This window comes from Canis lupus, chromosome 8, assembly GCF_048164855.1.
Source record: "Canis lupus baileyi chromosome 8, mCanLup2.hap1, whole genome shotgun sequence".
Lineage (NCBI taxonomy): Eukaryota > Metazoa > Chordata > Mammalia > Carnivora > Canidae > Canis > Canis lupus.
Window position 1 is genome coordinate 38,644,759 of NC_132845.1, and position 22,595 is coordinate 38,667,353.

At 63.2% G+C, this 22,595-nt stretch overlaps 2 protein-coding genes and 1 long non-coding RNA gene across 5 annotated transcripts; 2 read left to right on the forward strand and 1 right to left on the reverse strand.

The window, feature by feature from the left end:
* Positions 1–1,605: 1,605 nt before the first annotated feature.
* Positions 1,606–6,048, forward strand: SYNGR3 (synaptogyrin 3). The gene is made up of 4 exons (XM_072835304.1): positions 1,606–1,817; positions 3,924–4,161; positions 4,383–4,525; positions 4,600–6,048. Exons 1-4 carry the CDS (start codon positions 1,719–1,721, stop codon positions 4,807–4,809), a joined length of 690 nt encoding a protein of 229 aa, XP_072691405.1. The 5' UTR covers positions 1,606–1,718; the 3' UTR covers positions 4,810–6,048.
* Positions 6,049–8,212: 2,164 nt separating this feature from the next.
* ZNF598 (zinc finger protein 598, E3 ubiquitin ligase) lies at positions 8,213–19,116 on the reverse strand. Of its 3 annotated transcripts, none has more exons than XM_072835301.1 (12): positions 18,884–19,116; positions 13,919–14,031; positions 13,229–13,358; positions 12,811–13,022; positions 12,496–12,713; positions 12,026–12,134; positions 11,217–11,416; positions 10,970–11,054; positions 10,088–10,863; positions 9,522–9,672; positions 9,259–9,409; positions 8,213–9,167 (listed from the first exon to the last, which is right to left on the reverse strand). In XM_072835301.1, exons 1-12 carry the CDS (start codon positions 19,103–19,105, stop codon positions 8,814–8,816), a joined length of 2,721 nt encoding a protein of 906 aa, XP_072691402.1. In that variant the 5' UTR covers positions 19,106–19,116; the 3' UTR covers positions 8,213–8,813. The 3 variants fall into 3 exon arrangements, with proteins under 3 accessions (XP_072691402.1, XP_072691401.1, XP_072691403.1); XM_072835300.1 differs by having other exon boundaries at positions 12,017–12,134; XM_072835302.1 differs by lacking the exon at positions 18,884–19,116 and adding an exon at positions 18,146–18,290 and having other exon boundaries at positions 12,017–12,134.
* On the forward strand, positions 12,433–16,561 carry LOC140638270 (uncharacterized). The gene is made up of 3 exons (XR_012035386.1): positions 12,433–13,648; positions 13,981–14,093; positions 14,378–16,561. It is a non-coding gene; the product is annotated as an uncharacterized lncRNA (long non-coding RNA).
* Positions 19,117–22,595: the final 3,479 nt, after the last annotated feature.

Genomic DNA, 22,595 nt, shown 5'->3' on the forward strand with positions numbered 1-22,595 from the left:
GGAGGACAGTGATGCAGAGATTGGAGGCAGGGAGCAGCCAGCAGAGAATTGTTCCTCTCCACCCTCTCTTGATGGACTGTGCCCAACATGTGGCCTTCTTCTGGTCTCTCCCAAGTCACCTGCTAGTGGGAGAATCAGCCAGCTTCTCTAGGGAAGCCGTGGTTGGCCCAGGAACACCGCCTGGATATGCTTTCCCTCCTGCCCTCCCTCACTTCCCTCTTTCCCTTAACTCTGGCTTCCTGGATGTTTCACCCCCGCCCCCCCCAATCCAGGCTAAATCAAGCGGGACCGTAGTCTGAGATGAGGTTTTGGCTCAAGCTGTCAGCACGCAGACCAAGGGCGTGCGCCAAGAGGAAGGAGAAAAGCCCCAGGATCATGCCCTGGGGCCTCCAAAGTTTAGAGGTTACAGGAGCTCACAGGTTGGACCAGAAGAGAGAACCCCAAAAGGGTAGTGAGAAAGGGCCAGTGACATAGGGACGTGAAGAGAGGGTGACCTCCAGAAGCATTTCCAGGAGTGTGGGAGCGTCAGAATTACCCCTGGGACTAAAGGGGCAGTGGATGCTGCTGAGGACAGGCTGGAGCTATTCCAACAGACGAGGGTGACAGCCTGGATGCAGTGTCCTGGCCTCGGGAGTGGAACCTCTGGCCACACCTGCCCTGAGACAGGTTCATGGGGTGGACCAGGCGTCACCTTCCGTCCCAGCTCTTCACTCCCCAGTGTGATGGAAGAACTCGGCCAGCTGCCTATTCGTGGAATGAAGACCCGGTAATAACAATCCCTACCTTCCACGGGGGGTGGTGAAGTGCCTGGCACTGCAAACTCCCAACAATTGCAAAGTTTTCTGTCAATGCCCTGGACAGAAACAGCAGTCATCCGGGACCCTGCCAGGCTGGCCAGGAAGGAGCACGAGGGAGGGACCCTGTCTAACTTGGGCTGGGGGATCTGCAGAACAGACCCAGTGGGGCCCCAGCTTGGCCAAACGCCACATCATCTCCCCAGCTTCTTCCCACCCCTGGCCCCAAAGCAAACGGGCCGGAAACAAGTCCGCTGGGGAGACCCCGGAGTGTGAAGGCTGAGTGAGCGCCCTTGGAATGACCGAGAGTAAGCGGCAGAGATGTCCCTACCCCCCCATGCTGGCCTGCGGGCTCTGGCCTCCGGGACAAGGGCCTGGGGGGCGGGGGGGGGGCAGAGGCCTTCCCCGCCCTGTCAGGGAGGCTAGAACCCTCTTCAGGAGAGGCCGGCGGCACGGAGGGGGGTCACAGGGAAGGGTCCAGTACCCGCTCTCCGGTCCGAGGGAGTCGGGTTCCCGTCCCCCGAGGGTGGCGGTGCGGCTCCGTCACCCGTTCGCTCCGCGGAGAGCCCGGCGCAGAGGGGCGGGGCGGGCGGTCGGGGTCCCGGGGCTGCAGCGGGGCCGAGCGCAGGGGCCCGGGAGGGGCGGTGCAGGCGGGGCGCGACGGGGCCGCGGGCTCAGCCCGGCTCCAGCAGGTGGGGGGGCAGGGGCGGGGGGCGGGCCCTGCGCCGCGCGGACCAGTGGGCGGGGGGCACCGGCTCGGCCCCGCCCCGCGCGCCCCCGCCGCGGTCGGCGCGCGCTCTCGGGCGGCAGCGGCGGCGGCGGCGGCGGCAGCGGCGGCTCCGGCAGCACCCGGCGGCCTCGGGCGGGGCCGGACGGACAGACAGACAGAGGGCGCGGGGGGCGCGCGTCCCTCCTGGTCTGGCCATGGAGGGAGCCTCGTTCGGCGCGGGCCGCGCGGGGGCCGCCCTGGACCCAGTGAGCTTCGCGCGGCGGCCCCAGACCCTGCTGCGGGTCGCCTCCTGGGTGAGTGGCCCCGGCCCCCGCCGCGCCCCCCTCGTCCCCGCCGCCCCTCGCCCCTCGCCCCCCCTCGCCCCTCGCCCCCATCCTCGCCCCCATCCTGGTCCCCGCCGGCCCCTCCCCCGCCGGCCGCAGGTTGGGGTGACGTCACCGGGCAGGGCGCGCCCACCTGCGGAGGTGGGGGCCGACGGCGCCCGCCGGGACCTTGAGAGGTCACCGGCCGCCGCCCCCGCCTCCAGTCCCCCGAGGTCTGACGCAGCCCCCTGCCTCTGCGCTCGCTCCGTCTTTCCTGTTCTCACGACCTGGAAGCGGACACAGGGGCGGGGACGCGAGTGGGCTCGAGCTCTGCGCCGCAGCACGCGGAGGGGCCGTGGGAGCCGAGGGGAGCGGGCGGCGCTTACACCGTCTTCTCCCGCACACACGTCCTCCAGGCTCCTTCCAAGGGAGCTGGCCCTTTCCCAGGCCTTCCAGTTGCAGTTGTGTGTGTTTGGGGGTTGGGGGTGCTCTGGGATCCCCCGGGCGGGGCAGCAAGAAGGGGCTCTGCACTGGGAGGGCTGCCTGGGGGAGGTGCGGGAGGGCCAGATTTGGGGACAGCCCAGACGACTGGGGCATCCCTAGGCCAGATGGCCAGCTCCTCCTTCCCCCCTCTCCAGGCAGGAGAGGAGGTGGGTGACGGAGTCTGGGTTTTATTTAGCCAGTGGCACCTGGTGTCCGCGGGACCTACGCCCTGGTCTTCAGGAGAGAGATGCCCAGGGTGGCGCGATTAGGAAGTAGGAACCCTGTGTTCTGGTGCCAGCTCCGCTCCGACCTGTGGACCACTCTGGGCGGACATGTCCATGCCCTGCACCTGGGCTTCCCTCTGACACCATCTCAAGGAGCTGGAGAGGGAGAGGAGAGAAATGAAGTTGAAACTGGAGGTCTTTTTTTAGAAACACGGGGCTGCCCAGAGTTGAAGGAGCAGCATCTGGTTTAAAATGATTGTGGTCCAGAAGCGCCTGGTTGGCTCAGTCTTTCGAGCACGGGACTCAGGGTCATGAGTTCAAGCCCCACATTGGGCACGGAGCCTACTTTAAATAAATAAATAAAGTGTAAAATGACTGTGTTGCACCATTTACCTGCCTTCCACCCATTGTGGTAAGGGGATGCTGAAGTTGACTGAACCCCGGAGGTCAACAGTATCACCTTTCTTTTTTTTTAATTAATTAATTAATTTATTAGAGAGGGAGAAAGAGAGCAGGGAGGGCAGAGGGAGAGTGAAAATTTTGAGCAGACTCCCTGCTGAGCTGAGCACGGAGCCCTACTCTGGGCTTGATCCCATGACCCACAGGATGACGACCTGATAGAAATCATGAGTCAGGCCCTCAACTGACTGAGCCACCCAGGTGCCCCAACAGTATCACCCTCTGAGCCCAAACACTTATGGTGCGACACTCAGTCACTTGGGCTGTTATCCCTTGGGTGCTGGGTGGGCATTATTTTCCTGGCCCCAACACTGCATGCACTGTACTCGGCATGTTAGGAAGCAGGGCCCCACAGCTCCCAGGTGCTAGGGGTGGGTTCGGTGCCGGGCCTGGGAGACAGCTGTGCCACTGCGCTGGCTCTGCTCCCCCTGTGCTCTGGCCCCCTCTTCTCCGCCCCTCCTCCCACAGCGCCACCCGCTGGAGCCTAGAATCACTGGTCCAGGTGAAGCCTCGTGTTCCTACTTTTGGAGGCCCCCGCCCCCCCCCCCCCCCCGCACAGGACCAGTGACCCAGTTTGAATGTCAACCCCGTCTTTTATCAGCCAAATGACTTCGCTAATTGGGGCCCCACCTCCCCATCATAAAGGGGATCACAGTGAGCCCTTGTGGTTTGTGGGGAGGATTCTACGAGGAATGCGGGTAAAGAAGAGGTTTTAAGCATAGTGCTGGGCATAGTAGATACTCCATAGGACATGCGGTCCATAATTTTTAAATGCGCGGGGGACTGAGGGAGGGGTGCCCGAAGCCCCCGACCACAGATGGGCCCCGCGCGGCCGGGAACGTGGAGACCGGCTGGAGGGCATGAGCACCGCGGTGGGTGACAGCGGGAAGGAGACCCCCGCGGGGCCCTGAGCGCCGCCCGCCGCCCGCAGGTGTTCTCCATCGCCGTCTTTGGGCCCATCGTCAACGAGGGCTACGTGAACACCGACAGCGGGCCCGAGCTGCGCTGCGTCTTCAACGGGAACGCGGGCGCCTGCCGCTTCGGCGTCGCGCTCGGCCTCGGGGCTTTCCTTGCCTGCGCCGCCTTCCTCCTGCTCGACGTGCGCTTCCAGCAGATCAGCAGCGTCCGCGACCGCCGCCGCGCGGTGCTGCTGGACCTGGGCTTCTCAGGTGGGCGGGGCGGGGCTTGCCGTGCGAGTGGAGGCGTGACCGGCGGTGGGCGGGCTTTCCGGGCTCCGCGGGGGCAGCGCTTTGCCGAGCGAGGGGGGCGGGGCGGGGCGGGGCTTGCTGCGCGTGTGGAGGCGTGGCCGGCGGCGGGCGGGGCTTGCGCGGGGCCGTGGTCCGGGGCGGGGCCTCGGCGCGGGCTCCCCTGACCCGCCGCCTGCCCGCAGGGCTCTGGTCCTTCCTGTGGTTCGTGGGCTTCTGCTTCCTCACCAACCAGTGGCAGCGCACGGCGCCCGGGCCCAGCACGCTGCAGGCGGGAGACGCGGCGCGGGCCGCCATCGCCTTCAGCTTCTTCTCCATCCTCAGCTGGGTGAGTGCGGCCGCGGGGCCGGGCCGGGGCGGGGTGGGCGGGGTCGGTTCTGGCTGACCCGGGCTCCCCCTCAGGTGGCGCTCACTGTGAAGGCCCTACAGCGGTTCCGCCTGGGCACGGACATGTCGCTCTTTGCCACGGAGCAGCTGGGCACCGGGGCGGGTCAAGCCTACCCCGGCTACCCGGTGGGCAGCGGCGTGGAGGGGACGGAGACCTACCAGAGCCCTCCCTTCACCGAGACTCTGGACACCAGCCCCAAGGGGTACCAGGTGCCTGCCTACTAGTGGCCGGCAGGCCCCCACCAGGGTTCCACGGCTGCCACCAAGCCAGGGTCCAGGGTTTCCCGGGACCCCCCTCAGGTCCTCCTGGCCTAGCGCCAGGGACAGAGAGGGTGGCCACTGAGGGCTGTCTGGGGCCAAGAGAAGGTAGCCCCCAGGGTGCCTAGGGTGCCCCCCACCCCACGTTCCCCCTGTCCCTTTAGTCGCTGACCCCAGGCCTTAGGTCGGGATGTGCAACCCTGGACATGTGTCCTCCAGCCTAGTGGATCAGCCTGGGAGGGGGCCATTTCCCTGGTGAGCCAGCTAGCCTGTGGCTCACCTGTCCACCCTGGGGTTAGGGGTCTCGCTGCCCTCCATAGCTAGGGCGGGGGCTGGCCCCGGGAGCACGGGCACTGTTCCCACCCCATGTCCCCCGGGGCCGTGACTGTCCCTGCTCGTGTTGTGGCGGTTCACCCCGTGGGGCTGTGTGCACACTGTCCGGAGCCTCCAAGCGTTTGCTGTCACAGGCTCACTAGAGTAGCCTGGTCCCGTTGATGTTGTGATTGTGGTCAGGTCTTCGGGCTTCACCTCATAGTTCCCTGCAAGCAGCCCCGCTGTCCGTAGCCTCTGCTCCTGTCCCGACTTGTCTAGGCCCAGGAGCCTGCCCGGGTGTGGGCACTTTTGGCTAGGAAGGCACAACATGGCTGCATACAGGCCTGGGCACCGGCCCTCTCCCACCCCAGCAAGAAGGTCTTGTCCAAGGGAGGCTTAGGACACCTGGGGGCCTGGCAAAACAGGCCCCTCACAAGGAAGGAGGCCTGAGGTTGCACATGCCCACCATGCCCTGGACTGGCCCATCTGTGCAATCCCTTTTTCCCTTGGCTTCCTGGACCAGCCCCTCAGCACCCTGCCCTGCACTCTGTTTTAAGGCGCAGCCTGAGGTTGGGGTCCCTCTGTATAGCTGACTACTCATGCATTGCTCGAAGCTGGCTTTTCACATTCTGTCAATACCAAATGCGGTTGCCACCTTCCATTCTCGCAGACAGGCGCCTCCCTGTGGAGTTGCAGTTGGGTGACAACCCTGTACATTGTAGCATAGACCAATTCTGTGTGAGTATTTAAGTGAACATGTTTACAATTTTTGTATATATGGATCTTTCTCTCCCTCTTCTGAAAGAGCAATCAGTGATTGTGTATCTTCAGTGTCCCATGTTTCAACTGCAACTTCTTTACAATAAAAGACTGTTAGTGAGTTTACCTGGCACAGACACTGCTTGCAGAGTCGTTTCTACTCCTGCCCCCGTGGGTGCCCAGAACCCAGGAAGGGGCAGCAGGTGGAGGCTGGGCTGATGCCTTTCTTCTGAGGGTCCCTGAGGCCCCCACCACACATCCCCCTGCTGTGCTGCTGGACAGCTCAGAGTGGACTCTCTGAAATGCTGGGGGAGACGCCCGTCTCTCCTGTTGAGAACAGCAGGAGGATTATTTCCTGTTGCGGCACATGTCTCGGCTCCTTCCTCAGTCCACCGGTTGAGCTTCATCCCACATTCTTCAAGGATAGTTTTATTGGGAACATAAATGTGAAGTCCTATTGCTTACAGCGTTGAAAGGATTCCAGCATGCTCCTTTAGGATCCTGTACTATTGACCATTACTGTTTGTATTTCTCCATAGGCTATCTGCTTTTTCTCTTTGGTAAAATGTATTAAGGTTTTTTTTTTTTTTTCCTGAGTTGTGTTCTGTCGAGATGTGGCTTTTCAAAGAATTATCTTAGTTAGTGTTTTTTTTCTTTTTTGGAACAACCGTTTGAGATTTTATTTATTCATGAGAGACAGAGAGAGAGGCAAAACACAGGTAGACAGAGAAGCAGGCTCCTGCAGGGAGCCCAATGTGGGACTCAATTCCAGACCCCGGGATAACACTCTAAACCAAAGGCAGGTGCTCAACCACTGAGCCACCCAGATGTTCCCGAACAACCATTTTTAAGTAATCTCCACATTCAATGTGGGGCTTGAATTCACAACCCAGTCTGTGATCAAGAGGCACACCCTCCTCCAACACGGCGCACCGGGTGCCCAGTGTGTGTTCAGTTTTCTTTCTCCATTGCGCGGAAACGCAGTCATTTCTCCCCACATCACCACCTTCTGTTCTGGGACCCCAGCATGTGCTCCGTGCAGCTTCCAGAGCCGCATTCCTCAACCAGCTAACTCAGCCTCTGGAGATTTCCCCAGCTTCGTCTTGCTTGCTTCTGAACCCAGCTACTGGGTTGTTTTTGTTTTGATCAGTTATTTGCTCATTTCTAAGATTTCTAACTAGTTAATAACATCCTGGCTGAGGGCAAGTGGCCTGAGAAGCGTCCCTGGGGCTGGAATGCTGGCTTTGCCACATCCAGGCAGGGCTGTCTTGGGGAAATGTTCCAACTTGTGTGTGCCCCAGGCCCCTCTTCTGTAGTTCCAGTCACAGGGGTGGACAGAGGAGCCGGGCCGGCACACGGGCAGCCCCGAGCGGGGCTGGCACACAGCAGGCACCGCTTCAGTGCTGCCTTGTGCGACTGTGGTCCTTGCTTCGTTAAGAAGAGCTCGTTTTCAATGTGGTCAAGGACATACCCCATTCTCCCGATTAGTCTTCTGTGGGGCTGGCTGTCCTCGGGTCTGCAAAGGCAGAGGGACAGCTGCAGGGGCCACTGGTGACCCAGGGAAGGCAAGTGGCTCTACACGGCCCAGTGGAGGGTGAGGAGGGTGAAGGCTCTTGTGTGCGGTTGGGCCGAGCCCGGCCATCACCCACCATCACCCACAAGCACCGCCGCGGTCCCAGGCACAGGCAGGCAGCGCCACGTACCCCTGGCCCCTCATCATCGTGGGTCCCCCTTCCTCACGTGCAAAGACATGTTTCTTCTCATGTAAGGACATTTTCTTTGCCTTATTTGGATGTGGCTAGAACTGTGTCTAGAACTGTTTTTTACGGTTTATGTGTGTTTAGGGCAGAAAGCAGCGATTTCTCTGGTCCCCTTTCAGAATACGGAGTCCAAATAATTAAGCGCCCATTATTTCCTGCAGAATTTCACATGCTCGTTCCACTGCTTCTGAAGTGCTCTTACCTGTGAGAGCTCTTTACTAGTCTGTGGGTGCAAACCTTGAGTCTGGGGGCTCCCACGTCCTGGAAGGAGGCTTTTACTGGGGATACGAGCACAGGGCAGACATGGCTGTGTCTATTCCTGGAAGGCCCGGGCAGCACCAGATCTCCAGGACCGGGCCCCGGGCCCAGACTGGCTGCCGCTTCCTGAGGGCAGAGCCCAGCTGCCCAGCTCTGCGCACACCTCGTCCCCCACCCCCGCTGGCCCTGGCTGCCCACCAGAGCCGGAGCGTCTTCACAGCGCCGAGTCCTCTGGGCTACAGGGCAACCTGGGAGGGCAGAGAGGCTCAGAACACCAGCTCTGTGCATTATTGCAAAATAAATTTATTTGAAGATACACGGTCTTATAAAAGGTCAGAGGCAATTTGAGATCGCAGATTCAGTTTGTCTCATAAAAAGATTCAACTTCAAGTAGCACAATTTTGTGTCTGCTTTTAATCCTGAACGTTCTTGAATCACGAAAACAGCCAACTGTTTACACAACACCCTCAACATCTGACGCCAGCACTGGTGGGCCTGCAGCTTCTGGCTCGGGGGCCGCGGTGCTGCTGCCTTGGCTCCGGGCCTGGAGAGGGCCGCTGTCGCCACCGGCTCTGACGGGCACGGACAGGTTCCACATCCCGGCCCTTCCCTCCCCTCGCACCTTCCAAAAGCATGAGAATACAAACCAAGCCCAGCCCACCACTGAGGCAGAGGTCTTCGCCCCGTTCCCAGGAGGAAAGCGGATGCACTCCTATGTGGCGGCGTGCCGACAGGACAGGGTGGGCCCTCCTGGCGACCCCCGGTGGGCGGGCTGGCTGAGGGGCCTCGACAGGCGGCCTCACCTGGCTGCGTGGCAGCCCGGAAGGAGGAAGGAAGAAGGAGGCTCGTGGGTGTGGCAGCTCCTGCCCATGCTGGCAGCAGCTACGTGAGGATCCTGGCAATGGCTTGCAGGGAGGGGAAGTCGTTGTCCTGGGCGGCGTGCAGGGCCTGGTGGCTGCTGACGTCGCCGTGTGCAAGCACCTGCTGGCAGGTGGGGCACACACAGCAGTCCAGGCCCGCCCCCCGGGGGCCAGCCTGCCATGCGCTCTTCTTGCTCTTCTTGGCCTTGGTGCCCGGAGGCCTCTCCTGGCCTCGGAAGTGCGTGTGTGCGGAGAGCAGCTCCTGCTGCTTGGCCGTGTCAGGCAGAAGCACCAGCAGCTCGTTGAAAATCTTCTGGAAGTTCTCCCCAAGCAGGTCGCGGCAGCTCTTGTAGTACTGGGCTGCAGAGATCATGCCCTGCCACCCAGAGCCAAAGCCAGTCATGCCCAGGCCAGGCCCGAGCCCCCACGGTGGCCACGCCGGCCCCCCATACCCCTGCTTGGCTGACCTGTCGGAACTCCCCCGAGTGGCTCTTGAACTGGCCAAAGCGGGCCTCATCACTCTGCAGGAAGTCCTTGATGGACTGGATGAGCTGCAGGTTCCTCTCCCGGAAGTTCTCGGGCACCAGGTAGGCCTGTGGCGCAGGTGTCAGCCTGGGCCTGGGGGTCGGGAGATGGGGAGGAAGTGAAGGCTTACGGCTTTGGGGTGGCCCCAGGTGAGGGCACTCCCTGGCCTCCAGGGCACGGGGCTGGGCGGCCCACCCACACTTACGCCTTCGTGGTGGTGGCAGTGCTGGGGACACAGGCCGGGTGGGGGCTAGGCAGGAGGCCCGAAAAGCCAGGGGGTGGCTTGCTGACTGGAGGCACCAGGCCAGGGGGAGGCGGGGGTGGAGTGCCCTTCAGGAGCACCACAGCGTTGAAGCCTGCAGGCGTGAGTCTTGTTGGCTGAGCAGGGCCGGCCCTCTGGCTCCCACCTCCAGCCTACTGCTCCCCAGCCCCCCAGGCCAGGCTTCGTCCATAAGCCACACCTCCGCCGCACCTCGGCCCAGGGCCTCAGGAGGCCAGAAGCCAGCATGTGCTCCCTGACAGCAATCCTGGCCTAGGGTGACTCACTCCCCCGCCTCCAGAAGGCACTGGGATTGCCCCATTTCACAGGGGGCCAAGAGACATGGAGGGTCAGTGGGCAGCTCCTAGCAGTGCCACCAGGCTTCCAAGGCAGCTGATCCACCATGCAGTGGCCCTCTCGCTGCCTGCTGGCCGGGGACTGCCCCCCAGCACAGCCCAAGGGAGCGCCCCCTCCCAGATGCCCAGGAGCAGGCCAGAGCCAGACACACGTACCTGGGGGAGGGGGCATCCTGGGGGGGCAGGGCACCCCGAGGGCTGGGAAGTCCTCCTGGGCTGGGGGGCAGGGGAGAGGCCCCAGGGGCCGCGGGAGCCCAGGAGGCTCCTTGGGCGTGCTGCGAGCTGGCACCGGCCCTTCCGTGTGTCCATTGACGATGAGGGCAACGGGCCCCTCGGCTCTGCCGGTGGTCGTGGCGGGGGCCTGCTCAGCCCCCAGAGGCCCGTCTCTGTCGGGGAGCGGCAGGGGCGGTGACGTGGCCCCTGGCTTCTCTGAGCCCACCTTTTTCTTCTTGCCGACCTTGGTGACGGTCTGGGTAGAGGCCAGTGCCAGCAGGGAGGACACGGCGACCGTGGTGGGGACGCTCCGCAGCTCCTGGGCCGTGAGGCCACTGCGGCCGTCCTCCTCCTCCTCCTCGGAGGGCACCGGCCCGCCCTTCCTGCCGCCCTTGGCCCCCTTGCCAGCCTTCCTGGGGGGCTGGGTGCTCCCGCCAGCAGCCTGGGCCCCCGCACTGGGATGCGCCACCTTCTTGTTGCCGCTGCTGTTCCAGGCAGAGATGAGGCTGGTGGGGGCAGTGCTGGGCTTGGAGGCGGACACCAGGGCGGGGAAGTCATCCTCCTGGAAGGCGCTCCTGCCCCTGGCAGGGACCGGGTAGGCCAGTGCGAGCCCTGAGGGGCCCAGGGCTGCCGCAGCGGAGCTCGACGAGGAGGAGGTGGAGGCGCAGAGGCTTGGGAAGTCTTCATCCTTGAGCTTCGAAGAGGGCGCTGGGAGGGTGCTAAGCCCAGGAGGGGAGTGGCGTCAGTGCCTGTGGGCCCTAGCCTGCCCCACACCCACCCTCTGGAGGAGCCCTCCACCCTCACCCCAGTTCCGCACGAGTGTACCTTGGAAGGGTGGCCCCCGTGGCCGGGCTGGTCGTGGGGAGGCCCTCTTGGCTCACGGGATCGTTCGGTGAGGCTTCCTTGAGGCCTACAAGACGCAAAAGGACCTGCGTCAGGGCCGAGCCGTGTCCAGCAGGTTGGAGTAGCCCGCCCAGGGTGAGCCCAGGACTATGGCCTGTCCGTGCAGGCAGCATGCTGGCTGGGAGCTGGCCGCTCACCTCCCAGGTGCCCGCCGGCAGAGCCAGCTCACCTGGACCTTCGCCCTGAGTCCGGGCTGGGCGCCGGGGGCCTCGGAGCTCCTCGAGCCCCCGCAACCCTGCCTCCTCCTTCTTGGGCCTGCCGCCCTCCTCCCGGTCCTCACTCTTGCGTGTCTCCTGCTGTGGCTGCTGCTGCTGCTGCGCGGCCACTGAGGCCCGGATGGCAGCTGCCACTTCCCGGTCCTCTTCTTCCCTGGGAGGGGGAGGCCTTCAGGCTGGGCAGGGCCTGGGACGACGGTGGTGTGCCAAGCGAGGAACTGGGGAGGGGCCTCCCCCACCTGCCCCAGGCCTGGGCCCCTGGAGCTGTCCTGGGGCCTTATAGCCAGGGCCAGCTCGCCCTCGCTGGCAGGAGAGCGGCCACAGTAGGACTCCCGAGCCAGCCGGACTCAGGCTGGGGGCTCCCAGGCAGCACGTGGGCCCAGTGCTCGGTGGGCCGGGGGCCGCCATCTCACCAGTTACTGGGGATGGCACCTGGCCTGAGCACGTGCTTGCAGCACGAGTGTTTCATGGCACAACCACACTGAACCCCCAGTGACACAGGCCCCTCTCCCCATCCCCGCCTGCAGGGTCCTGCTGTCCTGGCTCGAAGTAGAGAGAAAAGGAGGGAACATGGGCTCACTCAGGACAATACACGGGCCCTGCCGCCTGGGACCCAGACACCAGAAAGCCAGGGACACCAGACACCAGAAAGCCAAAGTCCCCTGGTCCCCGTGTGTGGTCCCAACCCAGCTGCCAGCTGCCGCCACCGCCTCAGGGTGGTGCCAGAATGTCAGCGGCACGCAAATCCTCCCACCTCTTGTACCTCCAGCTTCCGCGCCGGCTCTGCTGGGCTCCACGACCGCTGGCCCGGCCTGAACGGCCCTGGCGGTTGTACCTGTCCACCTCCTCATAGTCCTCGCCCCCAATGACCCCTGTGGCCGGCACACAGCCCGTCACAAGCCAGACCGAGGCCAGTGCTCCAGCTCGCAGAGCCGACCTCCCCACCCCCAGGGCACGACCCCCACACAGCAGGCACGCACCCATCCTCCCAGCCCAGGGGCCCCCACACTGCACCCCCGGATGGCAGGGGGCACAGAGATCCCTGGGCTCGCAGCCTGCTCAGACGCTCAGGGCGCCGAGGGGCCGGGAGATGCAGGCTCCACAAGCTCAACACGCGACGGGTCAGACGGGGACCCGGGTGTGAGTCTGCAGACCGCGGGGCGGGGACGGGGGCGGGGCGGGGGGCTGGAGCCCGGGGGCCCGCTCGCCAGAAGGGAGGCCCTGCTGGCTCACCCTCGCTCCGGCGCGAGTGCCGCGGGGCGTAGCTGAACTGCAGGTCGATCTGGCGGTTCTGGCGGGCCTCGGCGCGGCTCCGGCTGTGGCAGGCCGTCCTGTGGGCCTTGAGGTCAATCTCGGTGCGGAAGGCGTGGGTGAACTGCTCCGAGCTGCAGCGGCCCTCCTCGCACAGGAAATGCTTCTCCCGGAAGTGCTCGCGCAGGTAGGCGTAGTCGCTGGTGGGGCAGAGGTGTCAACAGGAGCCCGCGGGGCCCTGCCACCCCGGCCTGTGGCCCTGCCCAGCCTGCTCTGGCACCCGGGGCCCGCGCCCACCTGTAGTAGTCCTGGGCCCCATCCGAGTCACAAAAGTGGCAGAAGTAGTGATCGCGGCGCAGGTGTTTGAGCAGCTCGTCATTGTCCAGGTAGCGCTCGTCACAGAACTTGCAGAGTGGGTGCCCACGGTGTGACGTGTCGTCGGGGTCCCCCTGCATGCGGTGCCGCGCCAGGTCCTTGCGCGAGTACCATTTGCGCTCGTACGTGAATATCTGTAGGGAAAAGGGTGCTGGGCACGGGCGAGCCCCTTCCCGCGGCCCCACGACAACAGGGCTGCCTCAGTCTCCCCCCGCCCCCAGCCCCCGCACACACACCAGGAGCACCTCTCTGCCTGGCCCGTGTGAGACAAGAGAGCTGGCGGGGGACACACGAACACCCAGGGGCCCAGGTCCTGTGCCCAGCTCTCCCCAGGGCACACCTTGAGATGTTTGAGGCACAGCTTGCAGCAGAAGAGCTCGTGCTGCTTCCGCATGTGCTGCTCCAGGTCCCCAAAGAGGCCGAACGGCGGCAGCTCAGGGCACTGTGGGCACTCATGCTGAAGCAGCTGCCTAGAGAGACACCGAGGCCCCCCGACCCCGCAGGTACTCAGTGTTGCCGCCCAGAGCGAGCCCTGGCACCTCCTGCCACCCCTGCATGCGCCCCTGCACGCGCCCCAGGAGCAGGAGCCAGGTGGACGGGCGCTCCAACCACGGAACCAGGGCCGCTCCCGGACAGGACCCAAATCCCACAAGGCTGCAGGATGCACACAACGGGGCCCAACCGGGGGCCACCCCCTCACCTGGAGGAGGAGGATCATGCCCAGGACAACAGTACCCTCGACAGGGCTTCCTCACCACGGGTAAGAGCCCAACTCCCAGGAACTCGTGTGCACCTCACAGGGCCCAGAGAGCAGGCTCTGTGCCCACACCCGAGTGCTTTCCCTGAACTCCCCCGCTGCCCGATCTCTGCTGCCACCCCAGGAGAGGTGCTATGAGCATCTCTGTTCCAGGAGGAGACCGAGGACGGGCCCTGACCTGGGGCTGCCCCCTTACCCACCCGGGGCTGGGCCCATCCCCAGCGGAGCGCTGCCCACAGGCCCTCGGGAGCCCGGGCTGAGGATCCCTCTCACCTGTATAAGGCAAAAACTTTTCCATCAGCAAAGTAGATGTCATACTTCTTCTCATGCTGCAGCTGGTGGAGCGGGATTGTGGCAAAGGCAGGAAGCTTCTTCCCAAAGACCACCTGGAACCAAAGCGAGATGGGGCTCGTGAGCAGGGCTGTGTACGCCCGGTGAGAAGGCCGAGGTGGGCCCCCCGTGGGCAGCGCCCTCCGCCAGCCTGGGCTGCTTGCGCTCCTCTCCTCACCTGCAGCACAGCCGCCTGGGGTCAAGGGTGGGGGGGTGGACACGACACAACACCCAGCCTCGCCACCAGGGGGCAGCAGGCTCCCCACTCATCCACAGCCCTACCAGAGGAATGGAGGTCACCGCCGGGGGCAGTGACCCCCAGGGCAGTGACCCCTGGGCCGGTAGCGACAGGGACCACATGGTCTGGCAAACCAGGGCTTAATCACATGGGTGCTGACACAGGGTGGCTCTCACGAGGCGGAGGGAGAGATGCGGTCCAAGAAGCAGCAATGGAAACAATGCCACCCGGACAAGCCATGTGACGATGCGTCGTCAAGCCTAGCCACCCCGTCCACTCGTGATGCCACAGGAGAGGGGGTGCCCCCACAGGACTTGGTCACAGACCCTGGCCGCCTCCTGCCTGTTAACCAGCTGTCAGGGGTGCCGACACCTGTGCAGCCTGTTTTCTAGGGGTCTCGGGCACATCCAGGTACAGCCCGCCACGCTACCCCTGTGCACAGGACCCTCTCACAGGCTCAGGTCTCCCCTCTGCGCCAGCAAGGGCACTGCTCCCTCCAGGGCCCCCTCCCCTCTGCCCCCCCCCCCCCCCATTCTCTGTCTCCTCCACTCCACTACTGTCCCACCCAGTCTGCACCTCAGCTCAGAGTCCTCATCTTGGGAAGGGTCATGTCAAGGTCATCCCTGCTCTGTTTAGGCTCAGCTAGGCTCGGCCAGGGAGAATGTCTGGGATCAGAATGGCCATGAACTTGGGAAAGTACAGGCCGGCTGGGGAGAACGGGTGGACACCCTGCCCCCCAGCAGCAGGATGGTTAAGACTGGTTCCCTGGACGTCTGGGCAAGAAGCTGGGGAGTCAGTGTCCACTTCTGATGACACAGTGGGGAAGAGCTAGCTGACCCCCAACCCCCCCACAGGAGCCCAAGGGAGGCAGCATGGTCCAGCCACACCCATCCTGGGGGATGGAGGAGGATGAGCAGTGCCCCAGCACGCCTTTCATCCCGTCATCATGTCCGGGCAGAGTGAACGTGGCCATCTGCCCTCGCCCTGGGCGGACTTTGGGTGGGTGCCTCACTGCAGCCGCGCTCCCGTGGTTTCCCTCCCCTGGGTTTGGTCCCCAGGCCCTGGGACCTCTCACTGGCCTCTCCTCCCAGGGCCTGCCCTCCCACTGCCCACAAGGGTGCCTTTCCAGTCCCCACCCCAGGTCCTACTGCTTCTTGGGGGTGGGGGGAGCAGCGAGAGGGCCAGGTCCGCAGGCGCAGCGCCACTCTGGCTGCTGGTGCAGGTGCTGCTGGCCGACCACAGATCACCCGGTCTGTTGTGGAACCGAAGCTGGGACTCAGGGCCCTGGGTGTGCTGAGGCCACACAGGCAGCAGATTTAGGAGCCCCAGTGCCCACCCACGAGGTGGCTAGACAAGCAGCCTGCAAGGGAACCCCCAGCCAAAGAGCATCCAAGTCCAGGCGACTCAGCTAAGGAGCAACTTCCTTCCCCAGAGGAAACTCGTGCGAGATGCCACTGTTACCACTGTCTCTGTGGCTCCAGCGCCTTCCTCTGAGAGGTCTGCTCTGATCCACCTTGTGGGGGTGTCACCGTGGGCACCCTCTCTGTGGACCGGGGTGGGGTGCACTTCTCGGGATGGACCACCAGGCTGCTTGCGTAGCAGTCTGATGGGGCGGCCAGTGCTAGGCACACCTGAGCCAAGCCAGAAGACAGGGACACTGGGTTGGCTCAGAAAGGGATGGGAACCACAGCAAGAGATTGAGGAAAGGAAATGCACAGAGGTTCAAGGCTGAGTTTGCCTGAGAAAGAGGGCGGGAAGGCTTGGAGCTGGCAGGCGGGAGTGAGGAAATGCTAACAGCCCCTCCTAGACAGGCTGTAAGACCAGGACTGGGCCTCAAGGCCTGCACCTGTGTCCAGCCCAGCATTGATCAGACAAGAGGATGGCAGTGCCACTTGGTGTGGCCAGCATCCCTGCCTCCGGCAGAGGGTGAGGTGAATGGCGAAACCGAGTAGCTGGACAAGGACCAGGACACGGTGGCTCAACCAGGGATCCAAACAGCAGAGCCCGAGACCCACCCACCCTGGTGACCACGCTGATGAGAGAGGGTCATGGATCCGAGGACAGAAGTACAGGCCAGGCCTAGACACTTGAGGATGGGCCATCCTGGGAAGCCCCTGGGTAGACCAGGGAGTGGATGTCCAAAGGGGTAAGGGGGATCCCTGGGTGGCGCAGCGGTTTAGTGCCGGCCTTTGGCCCAGGGCACGATCCTGGAGACCCAGGATCGAATCCCACGTCGGGCTCCCGGTGCATGGAGCCTGCTTCTCCCTCTGTCTATGTCTCTGCCTCTCTCTCTTTCTCTCACTGTGTGCCTATCATAAATAAATAAAATAAAAATTAAAAAAAAAAAAGGGGGTAAAGGCACCTCTCGGTGGGCCCCAGGTTGGCTGGGCCAGTCCTGAAGAGAGGGAGAAGGAGATGGGATGACAGCCCTGCTCGGACCCCCACAGGGGTGGGTGTGTGATCCGGGGCTTTGTTACTGGCTGCTCCCAGTACACAGTGGGCGCTCGCTAAGTGAGTGGAAGAGGGGATGGGCGGTGCCAGCAGTGACCACTGGCGAGAGTGAGCCGGCGGTGAGGGAGGGCAGTGAGGGCCCCGCCTAGGAAGCACAGGCCCCAGGGGAGCCCGGATGGACCAGGCCGGTGGGGAGGCGCCCTGACACCAGCAAAGCAAGAATGGTCAGCGGTCCCACCCCCTGACCTGCCATCAGCCTCCCCTCCCACATCTTGCCTGTGAAGTGGAAGGGAGGCCAGACTAGCTCGGACACAGCAGCCCGGGCACACCTCTGTGACACAGATGGGCATCAAGGCAGGGTAGAGAGCAAGACTGGAATCTTCCGTCAGAAGAAAACAGACCGTGGGCAAGGTGAGACCAGGAAAGACAGTGGGTGGGGGGCCTGACATTGATCTTGCCTGGGAGCCAGCCTGGCCTCCACGCCGAGCACCTGCTGGGCAATCTAGCTCCATCTGGCTCCATGCCTGACCAGCAGCTGCAGGGCTGCTCTGCGTCTGCTCTTTGCAATGAACGCCTGCCTCACAGCGGGCACAAGCAGCCCTGAGTCGAGGCGTAGGCCTGTTCCACGCAGCATCTTGGCATGCTTTCCTTGTGGTTTTTACAAAGACTTGGTCCCATAAGAGAGAACAGGGCAGAGGCAGGGTTCAGGGGCTGGCGGTAGTTGTGGGGTTCCCTAACGGGCACAGGACACTCAGTAGACAATGCAGAACTCAGCAAAGGAACACGGAGAGCTAGGGTGGAGCTGCAAGTTCAAGAGTGGGAGGGAAGCAAGATGAATAGAGAGGCTCATCATCTCTCAAAGTTCCCAGGACACCCTCCCGCTGCCCAGGAATTCAGGCCAGGCCCAAGAGGATGCCAGAATCGGCCAAAGGCACCCAGTGCCAAAGCACACCCCAGCGGGAGCCTGCTGACAGCTCATGTCAACACCCCCTTGCCACAGAGCCCTGGGAGGGTGTGGGACCCACGGGGAATAAGAGAGGCCAGACGCTGGCTGTAATCGCCACGCATAGGTGTCTGCTCACCTCCCGAGTGAGACTTGCAGCCCCGGCCTTCCTGGAAGAGAACTACAGGTGCACTGGGAAACCTGGCTCTTCGAGTTAGCTCATGCCATCCAGGACGGGCCGGCATGGCAGCCTCTGGCAAAGCTGGGAGGTGCTCACTCAGCCACAGGCCCAAGGTTTCCCGGACGACTGCACCCCAGATCTCTCCCAGGTCTGTCTCTGGCCACCCTGTTAGGCTGACCGTGTCTCCAACTGTCTTTTCCTGATAAAGCAGAGTAGGTGTCCAAGGAGAGCTCGTGGAATCAGAGCGTCACCCTAGCTCCCCTACCACGAATGCCTACCCAAAACAAGAACAAAAAGAAAGAGATGAAACAAAGAAAAAAAAAAGAAAAAGAAAAAGAAAAACACAAGTAAAGAGACCTTGTTCCCAAGAATGCCATTCCTGCGTCACTTCTAGGAAGAAGAAAGCTTCCCTGGCAGATGTCAGCAGCCCAAGCTTTCCACGAACAACCAGAGGAATCTCCCAACGCTGGAAGAACGCATCTCAAATCAAACCTGGGGTCTGCGGCCCGGTGCTCGGAGCCAGCGGGTGGCATTACGGGGAGGGGAGGGGGGGGACAGCTCCGGGGCCCTCCGACCCCCTCCAGGGCTTCCGAGTCCGGGCAGGGTCGGCAACACCCCCAGCCCCTCTTGCAATCGGCAGGGAGGGGGAGAACTTCACAGCAGCACTTTTATCCCGATTCTCAAGAATCCTAAGGAAACCTCGAGGGTCCCGCCTCCCCCTCGGTGGGCAGGTCTGGGCGCCGTGGGCCGCACGAGGTGGAAGCTCCAGCGTCAGGAGGGCCCGGCGGCGACACCCGCGGGGCCCGGGCACCCAGCTGGGCCCTCCGCCTGCAGGGCGGCCGCCCCGGGCTCCGGCCCACGTCCCCCCCGCCGGGGCCCCAGAAGGCAAAGCCCCCAGACGGGCAGGTCCGGTTCCCGCTACGCCCAAGCCCATTCCCGGCCCGGCGGGAACCGTCCCCGTGCAGAGCGCTCCCTCCGCGAGCCGGCGGCCCGGCCCCGCGGGCCCCGCCGGACACAGGAAGGCAAAGTCTCCTTCCGGCCGCGCCCCGCGCCCGCCCCGGCGCCCGAACGCGCGGCCCCGCCGGCCCGGCGCACCTGGCGCAGCTCCTCGCGGCACACGGCGCAGTAGCGCTGCTCGCACAGCACCCGCATCTTGGTGGAGCAGCGGCAGCACACCGGGTGGTCGCAGCGGCCCAGCGCCGTGGCCTCCAGGTCCCCGCAGCACAGCACGCAGCTCCCGCCGCCCCGCTCCGGCGCCGCCGCCGCCTCCAGGGCCGCGCGCCGCCCCTCGCCGCCCGCCGCCGCCGCCGCCGCCATGGTCAGGGCTGCGGGCCCCTCCGGCCGGCGCGGCGCGGCCTGGCTCCCGGCGGGCCCGCCCCTTCCGGCTACGTAAGCGCCCCGCCCAGCAACGGCCCCGCCCGGCGGAAGCGCGCGTCGCCACTTCCGGCCCGGAGAGGCGCGGGCTCGGGGCGCGCGGGTGGGACCTCGGGGCTGGGGGGGCGCGGGCTGGGGGCGCGGGCGGGGCTGCGGGGTGCGCGGGCGGTACCTCGGGGCTGGGGGAGCGCGAGGGCTGGGGTCGCTGGCGGGACCTCGGGGCTGGGGGCGCGCGGGCGGGACCTCGGGGTTGGGGGGGCGCGAGGGCTGGGGGGCGCGGGCGGGACCTCGGGGCTGGGGGGGCGCGAGGGCTGGGGGGCGCGGGCGGGACCTTGGCGCTGGGGGGGCGCGAGGGCTGGGGGGCGCGGGCGGGACCTCGGGGCTGGGGGGGCGAGGGCTGGGGGTGCCGAGGACTTGGGGGACGCGGGCGGGACCTCCGGGCAGGGGGGGCGTGGGCTGGGGGCGCGCGGGCGGGACCTTGGGGCTGGGTGGGGGCGCCGGGCTGGGGGCTGTGTGTGACCTGGTGACGCGCGGGCTGCGGTGGGGGGGCGAGAGCTGCGGGGCGGCGGGAGCTGCGGGGGGGCGCGGGCTGGGGGGCCGAGGACTGCGGGCGCGGCTGGGACCTGGCGGCGAGGGGAGCGCCGGGCTGAGGGCGCTAGGGTTGGGGACGCTGGCGGGACTGCGGGCGCGGGTGGGCCCCCCGGCGGGGAGCTGCGACGAGGAGGCGGTCCGGCGGGGGCGCGGGCGGGGTGCTCGGAGCGTGGCTCGGCTCCCCTCTGCTCGGCGTGGCTCAGTGTAAGTATGCTCCTGCACGGTGGAGGTGCTATTCCGCGTTGGTCTGAAATGCAGATTTAAGCTGGCGTTCTGCTAAATACAGCTTGCTTAATTGCTAAATATAGCCGCCATGCGGGGAGCCCACCATTCTCTCCAGCCCAGACACAAGCTTGATCACCAGGCGCACCCCTTGCGCCCCAGCCTCCCCAAATAAGAACTTCTGCAAATCCTTATCAGAAAAGACTGTTTTGGTGACATCCATCTCTGAGCTGGGGACTATCTTCCTGACTTTGATAGAAAAATCATGCAGGGAACGTGTCCTCTTCCCTGGGCACACCCAGCTGGGCTCTGGGGGCTTGGCGCTGGGAAGCATAAGGCAGGTTTGTGGAGTGGATGTTGGTGAATACTAGGCTCCGGGCCCCTGCAGCTGTTGGAGGGCTTCCTCCCTTCCTTGGGGACCAGGCACACGCCAGACCTCCCTTCTGCCATCAAAGGAGGCAAGTCCAATCTTAAGCCTTCTAGAAAAAAATCTGTGTTGTTGGGGAGTGACCCTGGACTTTAGAATCAGACAGAATTGGGGGATCCCTGGGTGGCGCAGCGGTTTAGCGCCTGCCTTTGGCCCAGGGCGCGATCCTGGAGACCCGGGATCGAATCCCACGTCGGGCTCCCGGTGCATGGAGCCTGCTTCTCCCGCTGCCTGTGTCTCTGCCTCTCTCTCTCTCTCTCTCTGTGACTATCATAAATAAATAAAAATTAAAAAAAAAAAAAAAAGAATCAGAATTGGGCTTGAAGCCCCAGTTCAGCCACTCACTGCTGGGGAACTTTGGTTGGCTCACTGGCCCTTGGCTTACTCAATTGCAAAACGGGAATTGTCACACCAAGTAAATCTGGTGGACTGGCCACGTTCATATGCCCTCTTGGTGTCACAGAACCCCACTAAGTAACAGCAAGGGAGTAAAAGATGGCCTGTCCACAAGGGCAAGGAGAACAGGAAGGGAGGAAGCAGCTAGTGAAAGAGGATAGACAGGAAGATGAGTCACTTGTTTTACAAAGTATCCTTAAGACCTTGGGGGGGTGGGGGCGGGGAGCTGATGAGAAGCTTCCCTGAGGATGAACTGAGGCAGGGAACTGAACTCCAGAGTGCTCGTGAGTCAGTGCACAGAACCCAGGGCCCTGGAACCTCCTCCCTGCCCTGACTCCTGTGTCCGGTCCACCCCCTACACTTCCCACTGGAGAAGCTGGCCAACTCCAGAGAAGGCCTCACTGCCCACCCCATTACAGAAGGAAAAGTCATGCCTGCAGTGAAGGAGGAATGGCTTTGGCAACCACTTGGCACAGCCACGCCCCCACAGGAAGAGCATCCAGGTCTCACTCCTACATAGGGACAGAGGCCAAGGCCCTCCAGGTTCATGAGGAAAGCCTGCAGTGTGAAAGATGGACCAAGCTGAGACCCAGAGAGCAAAAGGAGGCTTTAGAGAGAAGTGTGCTTGGGGTGCCTGACTGGCTCATTGGGCAGAGCGTATGAGTGCCAGCCCCACGTTGGGTGTGGAGCCTGCTTGAAAAAAAAGCAAGCTGTACTTGATATTTCCAGAGAAGATGCTGCTTCTGTGAAATAAGACTAGGATGCCTTGAACAATATTAAGCACGAGACAATCAGAACAAAAAAGGGTTCTTAGGAATTAAAAACAGGTAAAAATGCGAGAGCAAATGGAGAAGATACTGTTGGAGAAATCTCCCAGCCAGCAAAACACAGGAAATGAAGAAGCTGGAACTCTGAATCTAGAAGGTGCGACATCTAATTAACAGGGATGTCAGAGGTACAGATTATCCAAGAACTAATAAGGCAGTGCGGCTGTAACCGGAGGACGCGTCTCCACACAGGCCCCAACCGAGGGGGAAAGGCCCTCAGCAGGTGACGTCATCCTGGTTTACCGAGGAACCAGAGCTGTAGGGAGGAGGGGGGAGGAAGGGAGAGATCCTGGAAGGGGGATTGACCATAGGACTTTACTCCTGGGACGCTGGAAGCCAGAAATTCCCTCCCATTTCTGAGAGAGTAGGCCATCCATCCACAAATTCTATGCCCAGAAAAATCTCCTTTAGGCGTACAGACCCTGACCTAAGCGGGACAGATTAGCTCCCACGCCCCCATTCACACGAAACTACCGAAGGGTTCGTGTTTCTAAAACGTCAGGGAATCCTAGCTGGAAGGTGACTGGCATCCAGAAGATGGGAGGAACGCCAAAGCAGAGTGTGGGGTGACGCCCAGGTGGAGGAGGCAAGGATGAGGGGAGCAGGATGCCTCCGGAGTAAACCTGGTCGGGGCGTCCTCGCATGCTTGAGTTTTAGGAAAAGTCCTTGCGAGGAGCTTGGCCTATCGGAGCCTTTGGGGGAAAAGAGCAAAATAAGTGTATAGCAAAACAAGCAAAGAGAAAAAAGCAATCGGTGAGAACGGAAATGTAATCCTAGTGCATTACTTGGCGTGCTAACACGCCGGCTAGTGACTTAACCGAAAGTTGTGACAAAATCCTAGCAGAAGGATGGAGAGGGTGTGAGAGGACCAAAGCTCCATCTAAATTTGTAGGAAGCCTTCTGGTGCTGCCTAAAACAAATCAGAACAAATCGGTTTGTAATCTGAGCGCCCGTGGTTCTCAAGCGGGGG

Excerpts from the sequence above, each read along its gene's own strand:
- SYNGR3 (XM_072835304.1), top strand. The coding sequence starts at position 1,719 with ATGGAGGGAGCCTCGTTCGGCGCGGGCCGCGCGGGGGCCGCCCTGGAC. Across the intron at positions 4,162-4,382 it reads GCTGGACCTGGGCTTCTCAG|GGCTCTGGTCCTTCCTGTGG; the intron begins GTGGGCGGGGCG and ends GCCTGCCCGCAG. Across the intron at positions 4,526-4,599 it reads TCTTCTCCATCCTCAGCTGG|GTGGCGCTCACTGTGAAGGC; the intron begins GTGAGTGCGGCC and ends GCTCCCCCTCAG.
- ZNF598 (XM_072835300.1), bottom strand. The coding sequence starts at position 19,105 with ATGGCGGCGGCGGCGGCGGCGGGCGGCGAGGGGCGGCGCGCGGCCCTG. Across the intron at positions 14,032-18,883 it reads GCCGCGAGGAGCTGCGCCAG|GTGGTCTTTGGGAAGAAGCT; the intron begins GTGCGCCGGGCC and ends CTTTGGTTCCAG. Across the intron at positions 9,410-9,521 it reads ACTGCCACCACCACGAAGGC|GCCCAGGCTGACACCTGCGC; the intron begins GTAAGTGTGGGT and ends CCCGACCCCCAG.